The 15513-nt window shown below is 40.4% G+C and overlaps 1 protein-coding gene across 1 annotated transcript in view; it reads left to right on the forward strand.

The window, feature by feature from the left end:
- The first annotated feature begins 2227 nt into the window (after nucleotides 1-2227).
- Nucleotides 2228-15513, forward strand: part of DCSTAMP (dendrocyte expressed seven transmembrane protein) — a 17577-nt gene continuing 4291 nt past the window's right edge. Inside the window, exons 1-2 of the mRNA XM_006038230.2 lie at nucleotides 2228-2283; nucleotides 10481-11545. Of these exons, the coding sequence (XP_006038292.2) occupies nucleotides 10520-11545 (1026 nt within the window). The 5' untranslated portion in view covers nucleotides 2228-2283; nucleotides 10481-10519. The remainder of the gene's footprint in view (nucleotides 2284-10480; nucleotides 11546-15513) is intronic.

Below are 15513 nucleotides of genomic sequence, written 5' to 3' on the forward strand. Positions count from 1 at the left end.
AAGCCTTTTTGCTTCCGTGTGGTACTGACAGTGCCCAGGATCCCTTTTTACCATAATTTATTTCTTCTACATTGCTGAGATATTGATGCCCAACACTGCTCTGGCTTCATCCCCTATCTGGTTACTTTTTAGTTGCTCCCTGCATATTCTTTCTCATGCTGGTATCTCAAGACAGCAAAATGTCACTGTTAACATCTCCAAAATTACTGCAGTGTCCTGCTTTAAGTCCCTCCTTACCTTGTCCTGACACCTACAAGAAACTTGGCTGTAACCAGGCATCTGGTGTGCTGCTATCACAGTCTATCTTGCTGATTGGAACTGTCATTGTATCCTTGTGCTCTCCTCATCTGTTTGCTGTAACCACCCTTTGTTTTTGACAGACTTACAGAGGACCCTCTGTGCTGTATATCATTGCAATAGTTAGCTCATATAACCCCTGATTCATGAGTAAGACCCTTAGATGTTGCCATAATACAAACAATAAATATTAATAATAGGATCTGTGATTATGCGTTTACAGCAAACTGTAAAAGGCACCTGCTCAGACACTTAATTAGTTCAGAGGCATCATGAGCTTCAGGTAATATGTATAGATAACCTTGAACATGTGAAGCACTCCCTCAATTTTGGTATTATTCTCTCTCTCATTTCATTAAAGCAGTGTTTATATAAGTGCAACTTAAAACTGCATACAAAAGCCATTAGGTTGTTGGTTGTAGCCATGTTGGTCTAAGGACATATGTAGACAAGGTTCTTTGGGTAGAAGTGGTATCTTTTATTAGATAATTGTAGTATTATATAATATTATTGCACCTTTTATTAGATAATATTAACATTTGTTACCAGAGCTAATATTAGACTTTAGGTAGTGGCACTGAATTCATAAATGCTTGAACAAGAATAGTCCATTCTCTGAAGACAGCATTTATTGAGCACAACAATTCTCAGCTTCAAGCATACGACAAAGAACATGAGAAAACTTCACCTAAGCTAAAACACAGCCCAGTAAGACACAGTGACAACACACACAACTTAGCCTAATTTAAAATGCAATATAATAAACTAAAAAGACAACAGAAAGATTTTGCATGAGTCTTATGCAGTCCCGAGGGCAAAGGGTCTCCTTACAGCCAGGGATTCAGGTAGTCCTTCTGGGGAATCTCCAGGTATTCTTAGGTTTCACAGACCTAATTTCTGCCTGGATTTTTATAGGCAAATCTGCACCTTCTTCTCTTCCTTAGGTGCTTTGACCATGTCATGTACAGCATGCCCCTCTTGTATAGCACACCTATCATACATTCAGTGTATTCCAGTCTCTCACCTCTTACAGATTACAGATTCTGCTTTGAAATGTGTATGTAGTCCTCTGCTTTCTTTGGTCACACCAGACTAAGCAGTCTGGGACCCTCCCCTGCTCCCTTAGCTCTGTCTCCAACATACACGTGTGATGATTGTGCCAGGTCTTTGCCAACAATCCCCTCTCTGATGACCCTCCTTGAGGAGCCATCACTCTTATTTTTAGGCTCGGGTGCGGTAGAGAGTTGAGTCCTATCCAACTCCATGCCTAGTGGGTTGCAGTCACCAGTGGAGCAACTGATTCTTCTTCTTGATAGTGCTCTCACCATCCTCATCTACTCTTGCACTGACCCCCATTATGACTGTTACCATCTCATGGCAAGGGTCTGGTATTTATAGTGTTTATACAAAACCCATGTTACTTTTAAGGACTATCCAATTTTACATTTTACATAATCCAAGCTTTGTTTTAGGGTGTCTGTTATTAATAAAATATCTTACATATTTTGAACAGCCAAGTTCCAGTATTCATATTCACAGGGAGCAGCAACTTATTCTATAAGAGCTTGGACAGAATGGGAGCATCCTCTGGAATAAAGGACACGTTTTTCTAAGAGTCATTGATTTCAATGGAATTACACATCCAAATACTTTGAATATCTGGACCAAAGACACCATACCAGTTAAAGACATCAAACTCTGGCCCTAAAACTCATTTGCTGATATCTATTATTCTGACAGGAGAAAGGTTAAAAATGGCACTGGAAAATTAAGCACTATTTTAGTCTTGTGCATTAGTTACATCCTCATTTATCTTTGTCAAAACCAGAATAATTTCAAAACGTGGTATGCCTGACTCACATGGGGAGGGACAGGGGAAATAAATGACTCATGTGAAACTTTTTTATTAGCTCCATTCCCTGTTTCTAACCAGCACCAAGAGACATGGAAAACTGACGAATCTCCACGTACTTTACAGAAGAGCCTGTAAGTAACTTTTTAGGGTTGTGTTTCTAAAAGTGATTTTAGATGTGGAAAATCAATTAACTGCCGTTGGTAGTGATTAAGTACTGATTTGATGCTGAAATTAGTGTTAGTGATTTGCAGAAGTTGAGGATCTAGTCATAAATGCTAGCAACACGATTCATTTATATGCTCTTTCATGAACATATGCGGTAGGACTGTACGTTTATATTTGAGTCAAAATGCAAGTTACCTTTGGGGTTTCCCAACAATTAACAGCCCAGCAAACTCTCACATATGTCCTTGGAGTTAAGCCATATGTAAGAGGATGAGAGCATCTATTCTTAATATTGTCGATAGCAATGTTTACACTAGAAAAATTGATTCCCCCCACCCACTGCCGTCCATTAACAGCAAGATTTCTAATCTGCCCAATGGCATAATCACCTTCTGAACATCTAAATCAGTCAAGTATCAGACATGCTTACAATGGGGAAATTTACTGGACTAAAGAATAAAGGAAATCCATAATGTCTTACAGTGTTTATTATCTTCGCTGGGTCAAATACATAGAAAAAAAGCTCTATGGGCTCTTGAAAGGGCTCATTCAAATACTTCTTTTTTGTCTGTCTGTCTATCTGTATTTATAATACACACTTTTCTTTGTATTTCTATGCTTTTCTATTTTAGTTCCTTATTTATATCCTTAAGATTATGCATTTTAAATTTCTTTCCATTTGCTGTTATGCACCCCAAGTAGGCTTATAATATATGAGGAATATATTATATGTCAAAGGCCTGACTGAAGTCTGTGGTATCTTTCCATTAACTTCACTAGATATTGGGGTCAAGTTCTAATTTCTCTGAGGAATGGCTCACTTAACAATGAAACAGAAAGAAGTTTTATCCAACTTCTCTATATTTTGTTTTTTTTCTCTCCATGAAACATCCCTGTATTTCCTGGTGGTACTCCAAGAAAGTAAAATGATTCTCATTGTCCAACCCATGAAATAAAACAGCTGAAATGGCTATAAAAGAATACTTTGGTTTGAATTCCCATCTCCAGTTTTTTCCCCTACTATTCTGTCTTCTATATACATCTTGTTGACTTAAAAGAAGAATAATGCAGACAATGTAAATACAAAATATAAATATAGTCTATGATGTAATACTGCAGTGCAAAAGAGGCTTCAGTACTAAATGGGATCTCATATGACCAAATAGCCTACATTATTTCTTGGAGTTGTAATAAAATAGGCATTGTGTGAAAATTTAAGAATGGAACAAAGATTTATAATTCAGACATTAAATTTGTGAATAATCATAGAATCATAGAAAACTAAGGTTGAAAAGGACCTCAGGAGGTCATCTAGTACAACCTCCTCTTCAAAGCAGGACCATCTACAACTAGGTCATCCCAGCCAAGGCTTTGTCTAGCCGAGTCTTAAAAACCTCCAAGGATGGAGATTCCACAACCTCTCGCGTAACCTGTTCCAGTGCTTCACCACCCTCCTAGTGAGAAAGTTTTTCTCAATATATAACCTAAATTTCCTTTGCTGCACCTTGAGACCATTTTTCCTTTTTCTGTCATCTGTGACTACTGAAAACAGTCTAGCTCCATCCTCTTTTGAACCCCATTTCAGGTAGTTGAATGCTGCTATTAAATCCCCCCTCAGTCTTTTCTTCTGCCTGCTAAATAAACCCAGTTGCCTCAGACTCTTCTCAGAAGTCATGTGCCCCAGCCCCTGAACCATTTTTATTGCTCTCTACTGGACTCTCCCTAATTTGTCCACATCCTTTTTGTAGTGGCGGGCCCAAAACTGGGCACACTACTCCAAATGTGTCCTCACCAAGGTAATAATCATCCAAAATCCTTGCCAATACTAGATTTTCTATTGAAATAATGGCAGTTCAGATTTAGTATTACATAGATTCATAGATGTTAGGGTCAGACATCTATGAATCTATGAATCCATGACATCTATGAATCTATGAATCCATGGCATAGGTCATGTATAGATCAGGTAGAACTGCAACACGGGTTTAGCTTGAGTTAGGACAGTGCCAGATAAAATAAGGACTTCAGGATTTGACCCTGTGCACTTACAAGATGCAATCATGCCTTTTGAATACACTGGCTTATTCATAGTTTGACTTATGATTTGCATTAGACAATCCAAATATTTTGTGGAGATTAATTTACATTACCTGGCACATTCCATTAATTATCTTGCTGGGCATTTTTATGATACACAATTCTTCATGCTCCTTTCAAGGTGAAAGTTGGTAAATAAAAAGGTTATCATGAATTCAGAGCAGGGTAGGGAAGCTGTATATCACCAATGCAGTACTCACCACAACCTGCACATAGCAGAGTAAAAGTGTTTACAAATATTTCCAGACATGTTTCTATTTGAACATGACATATAATAGCTAAAGGGGGACAGAATGCAAGAAGCATGCCCTCGGACCTGCAGTCCTCCAGAGAAAATTGGGGGGGTCCTGGACTGGTGGTAAAGTTAGTATTTCTGTGAAGAGGAAGTTTGTTGTTGCTCAGGATCCTGTAGCAGCCAGTGAAAGTGGGCTTTAACAAGTAAGTACATCAAACAAGGTTGTTAGAACTGCTGCTTTAGCAGAGAATGTACCGCTGAGGTGGATAAACTGTCTTTAGACTTCTGGTACTGTGCAGCCATTTCTCATTGAGCTCCAGTAACAGCAGCCAGTGTCTGCAGATTGCAACCTAGACCATTCAAAATTCCTTTCACATGATTCCTGTCTTCCATGTAGGAATGGAATTGGAATAACCATGCTACTCTTAAAGCACATAGTCCTTACATCTCTTGGCCCTCCCAGAAAGAATCTGTAAAAACACAGCACAGACATTAAGTACTTTGCATCAAACCCACCGCTGGCAAAACTCACATACAGAATTCATCCCCATAGTTAATTCTCCTAGCACCAAGAGAGGTAGATGATAATAATAATTCCTATTATAAACAGATAAATTAGAAGGGGAAACTGAGGCACAGGGAGACTGAGGCCATGTCTATATTGTATCTTGCGAGGTCTCTTCCAGCCCTAATGTCTATGGAATCTATGAAATTCTTGCCAAGCTTAAGTGAGTACTCCTGCTCCTTGCCTATTCAAGCCCAGCCATTAGGGAAGGGGTCCTGACCTTCTGGGATGCATGCTCAGGATCCCACTAAGCTGTGTCTAAAGTCTAACTGCTGAATTTGGCCATGCACAGAGTACAAGTGAGTGAAACTTGTTTCCTGGCATCGGTCACAGGATTGGCAGGGAGGCAGTAGAGACACGGCATGCATGTCTTGCATCTGGCAGAAGAAGAATCAGGCTCCCCATCAGGATTAGAATCAAGATTTCCTAGTTTCCAACTTTTGCTCCAACCATGAGATCCCATCTCTCTTAATAATCTAAAGAGGTAAAATGAAAAGGCATCTAATGGGCAAACTGCTTTCCCGCACTAATCTCTCTGCTCCGTGTATAATATTAATGGTTCCCTACATCCGTATGAATCCAGAACTAGCATATTGCACTCTTTCACTGACAAAGCCCCAAACCCAAGTCTGGTGTAAAAATGCAAGTGAATCTCCTTTGCCTGGCAAAGTGCTCTGACACTAGGGACCGCAGAGGAAAGGGGGAGATTCTGAGGGGAAGGCACTTTGCTTCAGATTGCAGTGGAAATAAAAAGCTTGTTCTTGACAACCTCTCACTTCTCCCCGCTCCCTCCCACCCAACAGTGCATCTGCACCTGACAACATTAACAGAGCTTCACTGATTTACATTTTCAATATTCAAAGTTCCAGAAAGCTCTGAAGATTTACCACTTATTTTAAGGACTTAATCATTTTCTTTAGCCAAACCATTTAACACTGATCTGTTTCTAGTTCTGAGCAAAGGTGTCGTTTTGTAGCCCCAAGGACAATCAGTTGCTTAAAGGAGTGAATTGCTAGTGCAGTTCCAAATAATATTTGGCTTCCAAACCTTTTTTATTTAAAAAGGTGTCCAGTGTTCACTCTCTATAGAAATCTTGCAATTTTGAGGAACTGCTGCCACTGATGACTGTTTATTTTTTGAGCAGAGGTAATAGAAGAGTAACACAAATAGCCTCTGAGCAGTTGGGATTCAGCTGATGATCTCAACCATGTGATTTTGGACCTATTGGCTAAGTACAGACAGTAAAAAAGCCCGAGGCTGAATTGATTCAGTCTTTGCAGGTTAGTCTAAGCTGCAAAAATTAAACTGAGAAACTGGGCAGACATTCACTTTTGATTCAAGAAATGTAGCCACATACTTGCAGTGGCTTAGGCCACAAGCTGGGGGCCACTACAACACAGCTCTCTGGTGCATAGCCAGCATGGGCTGTGTGTTTGCTTCCTCTTCCTGTTGCCCCCAGGGTCTCTGGGATTTGAAGTCCAGAAACACAGCAGCAGGACTATGCAGGGTTGCTCATCACTTCCTCTCCCTGCTTCCAGTTGCCTCTGGGATTTGTAGTCCACAGTCACAGCCAGTAGTAAGTTTAACCCCCCTCCCTGGTTCCACACCCTGCCCTCTACCTCACCCCTTCTCTGTTGGAGCAGACAGCCCAGCTCAGGGCTAGAAAGCATGCTGGGAGACTATGATTTAACTTGAACCAGGAAGGGGTCTGGGGCAAAAGTTTAATTAACCAGTTCAACCCAAATCAGTTAAGTCTGATACTACATTCAGTCAGGTTTATCTTAAACCAGTTTCAGCCATTTTGAACTAGTTTATGTGTACTGAGCATCTGTTCTGTTACAGGTTTAAACCAGTTTCTACTCACTTAAACCAGTTTATGTGTAATGGCTGTCCCTAGCCATTCTGAACAGAATTGGTAAGGCTGAACTACACAGCTTCAAAAACACTTGGGAAGGTATTGTGAAGAAACCCTTTTCAAACTTCTTGGATTGAAGGCAAGCATACAGACTTTCTGATCAACTGTGGAAAGGAGGATCTGATTGTTGATTGCTCCTTGATCTCTTCACCAACTATCCAAGCAAAGATCAGGGACAATCTGCCCCCCTAATTGCTGAACTGTAGAACTATCAATTTTGTAACTCCTAGCAACAGCAGAGCCTTCCTAGAAACTGGACACACAATGTTTATTTTCAAGGTTTATGCACGGTCCTTAAGCCAGCACTATCCAGACCTTGTGCTTTTCTTGTGCTGGCAGCTTTATTTTATATTTCTCTATCTGTCTTTCCCTCAATCTGTCTTTTTTTAAGAACTTGTCTCATCCAGTTGATCTTGTCTAAGAATCCTTCCAACCTCCTGTGCACATAGCACCCCCTACATATGTCAATAGTAACATAAACATTAATAAACAGCAGTGCAAGAGAGTGAACAGGAAATCAGAAAAATGGGAATAGAAATTATGCTTGTATAAAGTGGCTGAGTTAACACTGCGAGAGAAACCTTAATATGTGTTGTTCCCTTAATACCCACTTGCCTTAAATGTTGCATTAACATGAGATTTTTTTAGCATTTCATTTCTCTAATAGTTCCTTAAAGAACCAAAATCCTGAGCTTTTTCAGAATGTAGGGGCAGAGCCTCAACTGGTATATAGTCTGATGAAGTAAAGTTGGGTTTACCAGCAGAGCTTGTAATCCCGGGTTCTGGTTCTGTTTGTGTTGCTGAGTTTATAAATCTCACCCACTTTGTTATTTATTTATCTATTAGATTTATATCCAGCCCCAGTAGAGCTTATAACAGACTCTTGCTCTGGAATTGGACTGTAGTAATCCTGTAGTACTTTAGACCCCAATCTTAACAGGTATGTGAAAGTAATGAAATGTCTTTCATTAATTCACTGACATGGCCTCTACCCTCTGAAGACCCCAGACTACTTTGCAAATGTTAATTTATAACATTTCTCCTATAAGGTAGATAATGTAAATAGCAGTTGCTATTATACTCATTTTACAAATGGATAAATGGAGCTATTGAATGTAAATGACTACCCCAGGGTCCCAAAGGGTGCGATGCTGCTACCCCAGGCACAGCAACTCCTGACATTCTACATTGCTACAGAAGTTAATCTCCATGAGAGCACTCAGCAGCCTTTAGGATAAGTTCAGCACCTGGAAGTTTCAGGCCCAGAGTGAGCTAGTGGCAGAAGCAACCATAGGAGACGAAGACTGAAACACTGCTGGAATCAGCCCCCTGCTGGAATTACTTTCAGCTCTTACTAGATGCAAAATTGCTAATGCTAAAACCAAATCAGTAACAATAAAGAAAGGAAGAGGAAAACAGTAAAATAAATGCTAAGTGAACTCATAAAATCAAGTGCCAGTAAAATACTGTAAGTATATAAAATACTAGTCTAATTACTGATATCCTGCTGTGTTCCAGCTAAAAAATAGACAATGTAATATCTTCCAGTGGTATTTGTAAAGACAAGAGCTTCCTATTACAAGACAAAATTGCAATAGTTTATTTTATGTAATTGGTATCTGATTTATCATAAGATGTTAAAGCACTAATATGCATATAACTTAGTTCTGTACTTGCTGATAATTCTTAATGTAGAGAACATATTGTAAAAGATGGGGAACAAAAGTATTTTTCCCCAGCAAACAATAAATCCTGCTTTAATGATAAACAAATGCACACACAAAGTGATACAAAAACAAAAAGATTGTAATAGGTGAGAGTGAACCTCCAAGGGCAGCTAGGTATAAGGCTCAGTGTGTACTCAGACCAGTACTCGTTAATATATTCATAAACAATCTGGATTCAGGTGTCAGAAATGGACTGGCTAAGTTCACAGACGACACCAAATTATGGGGAAGCGCAGTCACTCTAGTGCATAGGCTGGGGATTCAGGCCAACCTGGACAGGCTTGCAATGTGGGTGGATCAAAACCTGATGACATTCAACATGGAGAAATGCAAGGTGCTCCACATTGGGAGAAAGAACCCACATCATACCTATAGGCTCGGCAGTACTACACTCACTAGCACCACAATCGAAAGAGACTTGAGGGTCATGACTGACCACAAGATGAATATGAGCCACCAATGCGATGCCGCAGCCAGCAAAGCAAATAAAACTCTGGCTTGCATCTACTGATGCATCTTAAGCAAGACCCAAGATGTCATCCTCCCGCTTTACTCGGCCTTGGTGAGGCTGCAGTTGGAGTACTGCATCCAGTTCTGGGCTCCAGTTTAAAAAGGATGTGGAGAAGCTTGAGAGAGTCTAGAGGAAAGCCACGTGCATGATCAGAGGTCAAGAGAGCAGGTCACATGGAGAGGCTGAGAGGCATGGGACTTCTCAGCCTGGAGAACCGTAGGCTCAGGGAGGGACTTGGTGGTAGCCTATAAGTACATCAGGGGTGTGCATCAGGATCTGGGGAAACGCCTGTTTACCAGAGTGCCCCAAGGGATGACAAGGTCCAATAATCACAAACTGCTAGAAGACTGTTTTAGAATGGACATAAGAAAAATCTTCTTTACCATCCGAGTCTCCAGTCTGGGATAGACTCCCCCCAGAAGTGGTGCAGGCACCTGTTCTGGAAACGTTCAAGAAGTGTTTGGATGATTATCGTGCTGGGATCATCTGACCCCAGCTGACTTCCTGCCCTTTGGGCAGGGGCCTGGACCCAATGATCTTGTGAGCCCTTCCAGCCCTAATGTCTATGAACTCTATTATATCTACGTAGCTATCCCAAGAAAGAATTATGTCTTTGAAAAGGGCAGTTCCTCATATACAGTTGTTCAGCATGGAGGGACAAGGTGAGGTGTACATTGGTACTGATTCAGCTGTATTGACTGGTATACTGGTGGGGAGAGAACCATAGTTCAATTCACTCCATTGCTCACAGTAGGAAGCAGGAAGGTTCTGTCCTTCTTTCACATTATCTTGAGCTATTGTCCAGGCAAGCCTAGCAGCTGTACAGAGAAAGGAGCACAGAAATATCTGCTCTCTCTCCATTTTTACACACACACACACACACACACACACACACACACACACAGAGTCAAGCCTCACAGACATGGTCCTTCCAGTTCAGAAGCTCTCTGGCTATCTTCCCTCCAATCTGAGTTCTACACCCAGCAGATTAGACCTTGATGTGAGAATCAGACCTGTGGGAAAAAGGATTATTGATCAATCAATCAAATGCACATTATGAATCGATTGCAACTAACTGGGACTAATGGCAGGTTTGTCTTCCTTTATTTCCAGTTTGAGCCATCAGAGGATCACTGTGGCTTTAAGAAGAGAATGAGAAGTTTTGCCTCACTAACTCGACATGTTTGGGAACTTTTCACATCAGAGAGGCAGCCTGGCTGGAAGAAGCTGTTACAGCTTTTTGCAGTTTGCTGTACAGCTAGCTTCATCTCAAGCAGTCTCTTGTTCCTTGGCTTGTATTCCTCCCTAACACATTTTCCTTTGGTTACCTTAGCAATTGTTGCATCTGTCTGGATTGCCCTTTCTATTGCATTGTTTTCTTCCAAACATGTGCGTTGCTTTGCTGCCTTGTTTGTTCTTTCTTGTGGACTGCGTGAAGGTAGAAATGCTCTTATTACTGCTGGCACAGGCATAGTGGCAGCTGGCAACATCCAAAGTATTTTTCACAACATAAAAGTACTGGCAGACAGTATAACTTGCAATATAGAGGTTGAGCATTTTGCCTTGATAAAACACTATGTTGAAGCCATCCAATGGATTTATAATCAGATCAAGTTTTCAAGTAACCCTTTTAAAGATATAGTGTCACTGAGTGATGAATTCAATACCTTTTATATAATTTCTGATGAAGGTTTCAAACTGAGGCTAAATACCACCAAACAACAGATCCAAAGTGTTATTAACCATATTTCTTCTATCCTGGCAATACAGCCCTACATAAGCCAGAGACTGTTTCCTTTCATGGGACTTTTTCTAGTTGTTCTTGGTACGTACCTCTTCATCAGAAAATTTGTGAGCACTCAGAGTGCAAAGTTTAAGAATATTTATATCACAAAGCGGTTCATTGGATTTGATGAGCAGCAAAAGAATCAACAAAAGCCATCTGTGCTTCCACTCAATAAAAAAGAAAGGAAGGTGTATTTAACCATCCCATCCCTCAGCCTAACGCAGAAAGAAAAGAAAAACATAGGATGTTTTTTTCTCCCTGTGTTTACTAATCTTTGTATCTGGGCTCTGTTTGCAGCAATAGATTATATGGTTTATTGGCTAATTTTTTCAGTCAGCAAGCATCTCCAAGAATTACCAGAGATAGAAGTTCATTTAAAAGTCTATTACCAAGTAAGTTCCTTGCTTATAATATCACTTTCATATATTGCCCATAAATGTTAATATAGAAAAAACTTCCCCTGATTTTAATGGTTGGTTGATTGGGTCTATAACTAGCATACCTCCAGTTATTTCATGTCAGAAAAAGCATTATAATCTATCTAAAAAGGTATTTCTAGTAGGGCTATTATTATAGTACCTCCATAGCAAATACAGTAATTCAAATAACATTGCTATATAGGACCAGACAATTGTCTGCTTTTTTCTTGCGGTTCATCGTATTTCAATGGAAAGTGATACAGAAGGGATACCGTTATCAGACATTCAATACAGTGCTTTATCATGGTGAAAGTGCACAGAGAGATATGACTATCATTACTCGCCAAAGAGATGGTGCCTATGGTTTGGAGTTCCACGCAGGCTTTTCTGATTAAAGCTTAACCCTGGAAGTCTGTCAGTAATAATGTCTTTGTTGGACACCACGTTTACAGTTTAAAATAACACCAGGAAAGTGACAGAGGGCATGTCCTGGTGTTTAGCTGAATTGCACAAAGATTGCACCATTTAAAGGAATACCATAGCACACAGATGTTAAAACAATCTTACTAACTTCCAATTTTCCACTGGTATATTGTGCAGTAATATTTATGTATATATACAATGCAGCTTCCCTCATAAGTGAAACAGAAAGACAATTTCATTACTTTTTAAATGATCGTTCCTTGTATAGGAAGGATTTCCATCAATAAGAACAGCCCAGCCAGTCACAGTAAGCTAAAGTAAAGTGCCTCAGACAGAATCAGTTCAAAGACCAAGTTCCAGGTCTTAGCTTCCACAAGGAATTTCTAATCCCACTTTTGCTTCTGTTCATAACAGTTCCCCCTTCTTAGCTTGCTCCACTTGAACAGAATTATCATAAGCTACCTAGTAGCAAGTTACCATGGGCATCATTTAATGCTTAATTAGAGATTTCTGCAAGTGTGGTGTATTAAAAGAAGATGTCTTAGGGGAGAGATTGATATCAAAGAATATTTCAAAATAGGAACCAGCATTTGAACACAACAGGAAGCCACATTTGTTTTTCTAGAGATCAGACTTAGATGAGAAATGTGGCTTTTTGCTTAGTAGGAGCTTTATGACGACTGGAATTTATTTTTAAAGATAGGAAGATTCCTGTGTCTTGGAGACAATTATGAACTTTATTCTATTTTGATTTGCCTATAGGAATAACATTCCTAGTTATTAATTAACTGGTTTCACAGTAGTAACTTCTGTGTTAGGAAGAAAGCTCTACCTAAATGTTCTAGAGTTTTCTAATATGTCACATTACAACTGTGTGAAATGGATATTCTTGGACTCACTCTTTTATCATCAAGTTCCAAAACAAAGCCCCTGATCTTTCGAGTTGCTCCATAGAATTAGATCCTTATGTCTGTATTGAGTCAGGTAGACATAAATGAGGCCTTGTAGGAGGTCTGTCTACCTAGGGTATCTCACAGGATCAGGGCCTGAAATGCCTCTATGAAATGTCCCTTGGTATCTCAGGTATCTAAGCATTTCAAAGGGATTATAAGATTATTCCTGCAGGGTGGCACATGTTCCTTCTTGTGTTAATTTCTTGCTACTTAACAAGTACATTTCCTATTACTTCCTCTTAGAGTTGATTATGCTGAGCACTCATTTTTCCCCAAAAGAATTAATTTATCCTAGAAGCAATTATAAAAATCTCAGGTGTCCTGGAGAGCCAGGTTCTTAAAATGAGTAATGTAACTAGCACTAGGCTTCCAATTACAACCAAACCGAAATTTACTGTTTGATTTGGGAAGGAGATTTTCTTCCACTCTCTCACAGATGAGATAGTTCACTTCAATAAATAAAATTAAAATGATGGCCCCTTGATAAAGAAAGTAGAGAAGAAACTCAACTTCAAATCTCAGAGATGATTCAATCCGAATCCATTCCTTCTGACCTCCTGAGGGAAGTATCTGTGTCTTTCCTGTAAGAATCTCTCCACTGGAGATCTGCGGCTCTGAACTACCTTCCTGAAATAGAGGCCACGGACAGACAAGACTTGCCCTGGAGTAATTTACATTGGTTTAATATGCTGAAACAAACTGCATCAGATTAGTATTGAACAGAAATGCAGTTATCCCAGAATAGTACCCTTTAGGAAATGGCTACTCGGAGATGGATTCAGACAGATGAAACCCAAATCAGTAGTTTTACCCCTGATTCTTTTTGGGATAGTTCTCCACTCAATTAGGCAACTTTACTTGAGTTTAGGGGTTGAGTTATCTATTTGTTATATTTTTTCACCAGTATAATGATGATTATCTTTCCAAGGCCTAAGGCAGCACTTTCTAACAAGGTGATACTGCCCAATAGCTCCTTGCTCACCCAGGGATGTGGCATACTTTAGTTCAAATCCTTCCTTTTGCCTGCCTTAAATCTATCTCTCTCACCTCCAGGGAGCATGCCCTAGCCACCATATTGTAGGCTATTCTAGGCTCGGGTACATTCATTTCTTCATGTTGAAGCTCTTCTACTTTGCATGTAATAAATACATTTTCATTGAGCCAAAGAGAGAAAGCAGGAAAAGCACTCAGTAAGGCCCAACCATTTAGCTAGGGTATTCAGCATAAAAGAGCCATAGCAGCTCAGATCTTGACAGTAAGCACAGGGGAGAAAAATCTCCAATCCCTCATCTCCACTGAGACAGGCACCTTGCCTGAAAGAGTTGGCTCCAGACTGTTCATTTGGACTCACAGCTACTCAAACAGGGGTCTGTGTGAGATCCTAGCCACCCAAACACAGGGCCTGGGAATCCTTCCTAACCTATCCTGTGTCTAAGCAAAGATGTCTGACACTTTTTTACCTTCTGAAAATCCCTAAAGAAAGCGTTCTCTATAGTGATTTTCATGTTATCACCTACCCCAACCAGGAGAGTGTCCTTTCTGAAGGGTGCTCCCAACCTCTGAGCAGAGGGCTCCACTGGGGGCAACCCAGTCATCTCAGTAGGTGGCAGCTTGTACGCACACAAAAGGTCCCATGGGGAATGTCCCCTACAAGATCAGTAGGGTCTGTAGGAATGATGAGAGGGCTCCCTCAAGCATTGTGTATGAGGATGTTGCTCTGCCTTGGGTCTTTCTGTGGGTGCTAATTTCTCGGACTTCCCAAACAGTGGACTTTGTGCCCCCATTCCCCTGTTATTTTTCCATGTAGCTGCTTGCATCCCCCTCTACAGCAGTACAAGCAGCAGGCTCTGTGCCCCTTTCTTTTCCCCACATCACTTCAGGAGAATATGTAGGTGAGATTGCAAGGGGATGGGGTTACTAGGAGATGATTCCCTTTATGTAACTCTAAGCCATCTTCGTCCTATCAATGTAAAGGAGGATCTCTGTTAACTTCAAAAAGCTTTTAACTAGAGCTGGTCAGGACATTTCTATCACAATGTTCTTTTTTATTCCTTTGGAAATTGTGTTTTCCACAAAGACGAAATGTTTGGGAGGAAATCCAAATAAAACACTTCAGGCAGGTATTTCACAAATTCAAACATTTAATGTGGTCAGATTGAATTAAAATATTTCATTTTGGGTCAGTTCAACATTACTGTATATCAGGGGTGTCAAAAAATGGTCTGTGACCAGATCCAACCCATGGAGCCGTGTCATTGGCCCACAGGGCTCCTGGAGGGGTTGGGAATTCAGGGGCAGAGGCCCATTGGGGCATGTGTTGGTGGTGTGGGGTGAGTGATGGCTATGTTAAGCCCCAGGCCCTGCTACTTGAGGTGTCTGAATCTGACCTGTTAGGAGCCCCAGGGTCCAGATCCAGCTTGGGGGGTCAAACCAGATTGATACTCCTGCTCTATTACTTCTTGATTGCTCTGGTGCTGCATGGGACTTATATTTTGCCTGCTTCATGATCACATTTTCATTATTGGCTCTCTTTGGCCTAACTACATTTCCAGAATACACTGCTGA

This window comes from Alligator sinensis, unplaced genomic scaffold, assembly GCF_000455745.1.
Source record: "Alligator sinensis unplaced genomic scaffold, ASM45574v1 scaffold20_1, whole genome shotgun sequence".
Lineage (NCBI taxonomy): Eukaryota > Metazoa > Chordata > Crocodylia > Alligatoridae > Alligator > Alligator sinensis.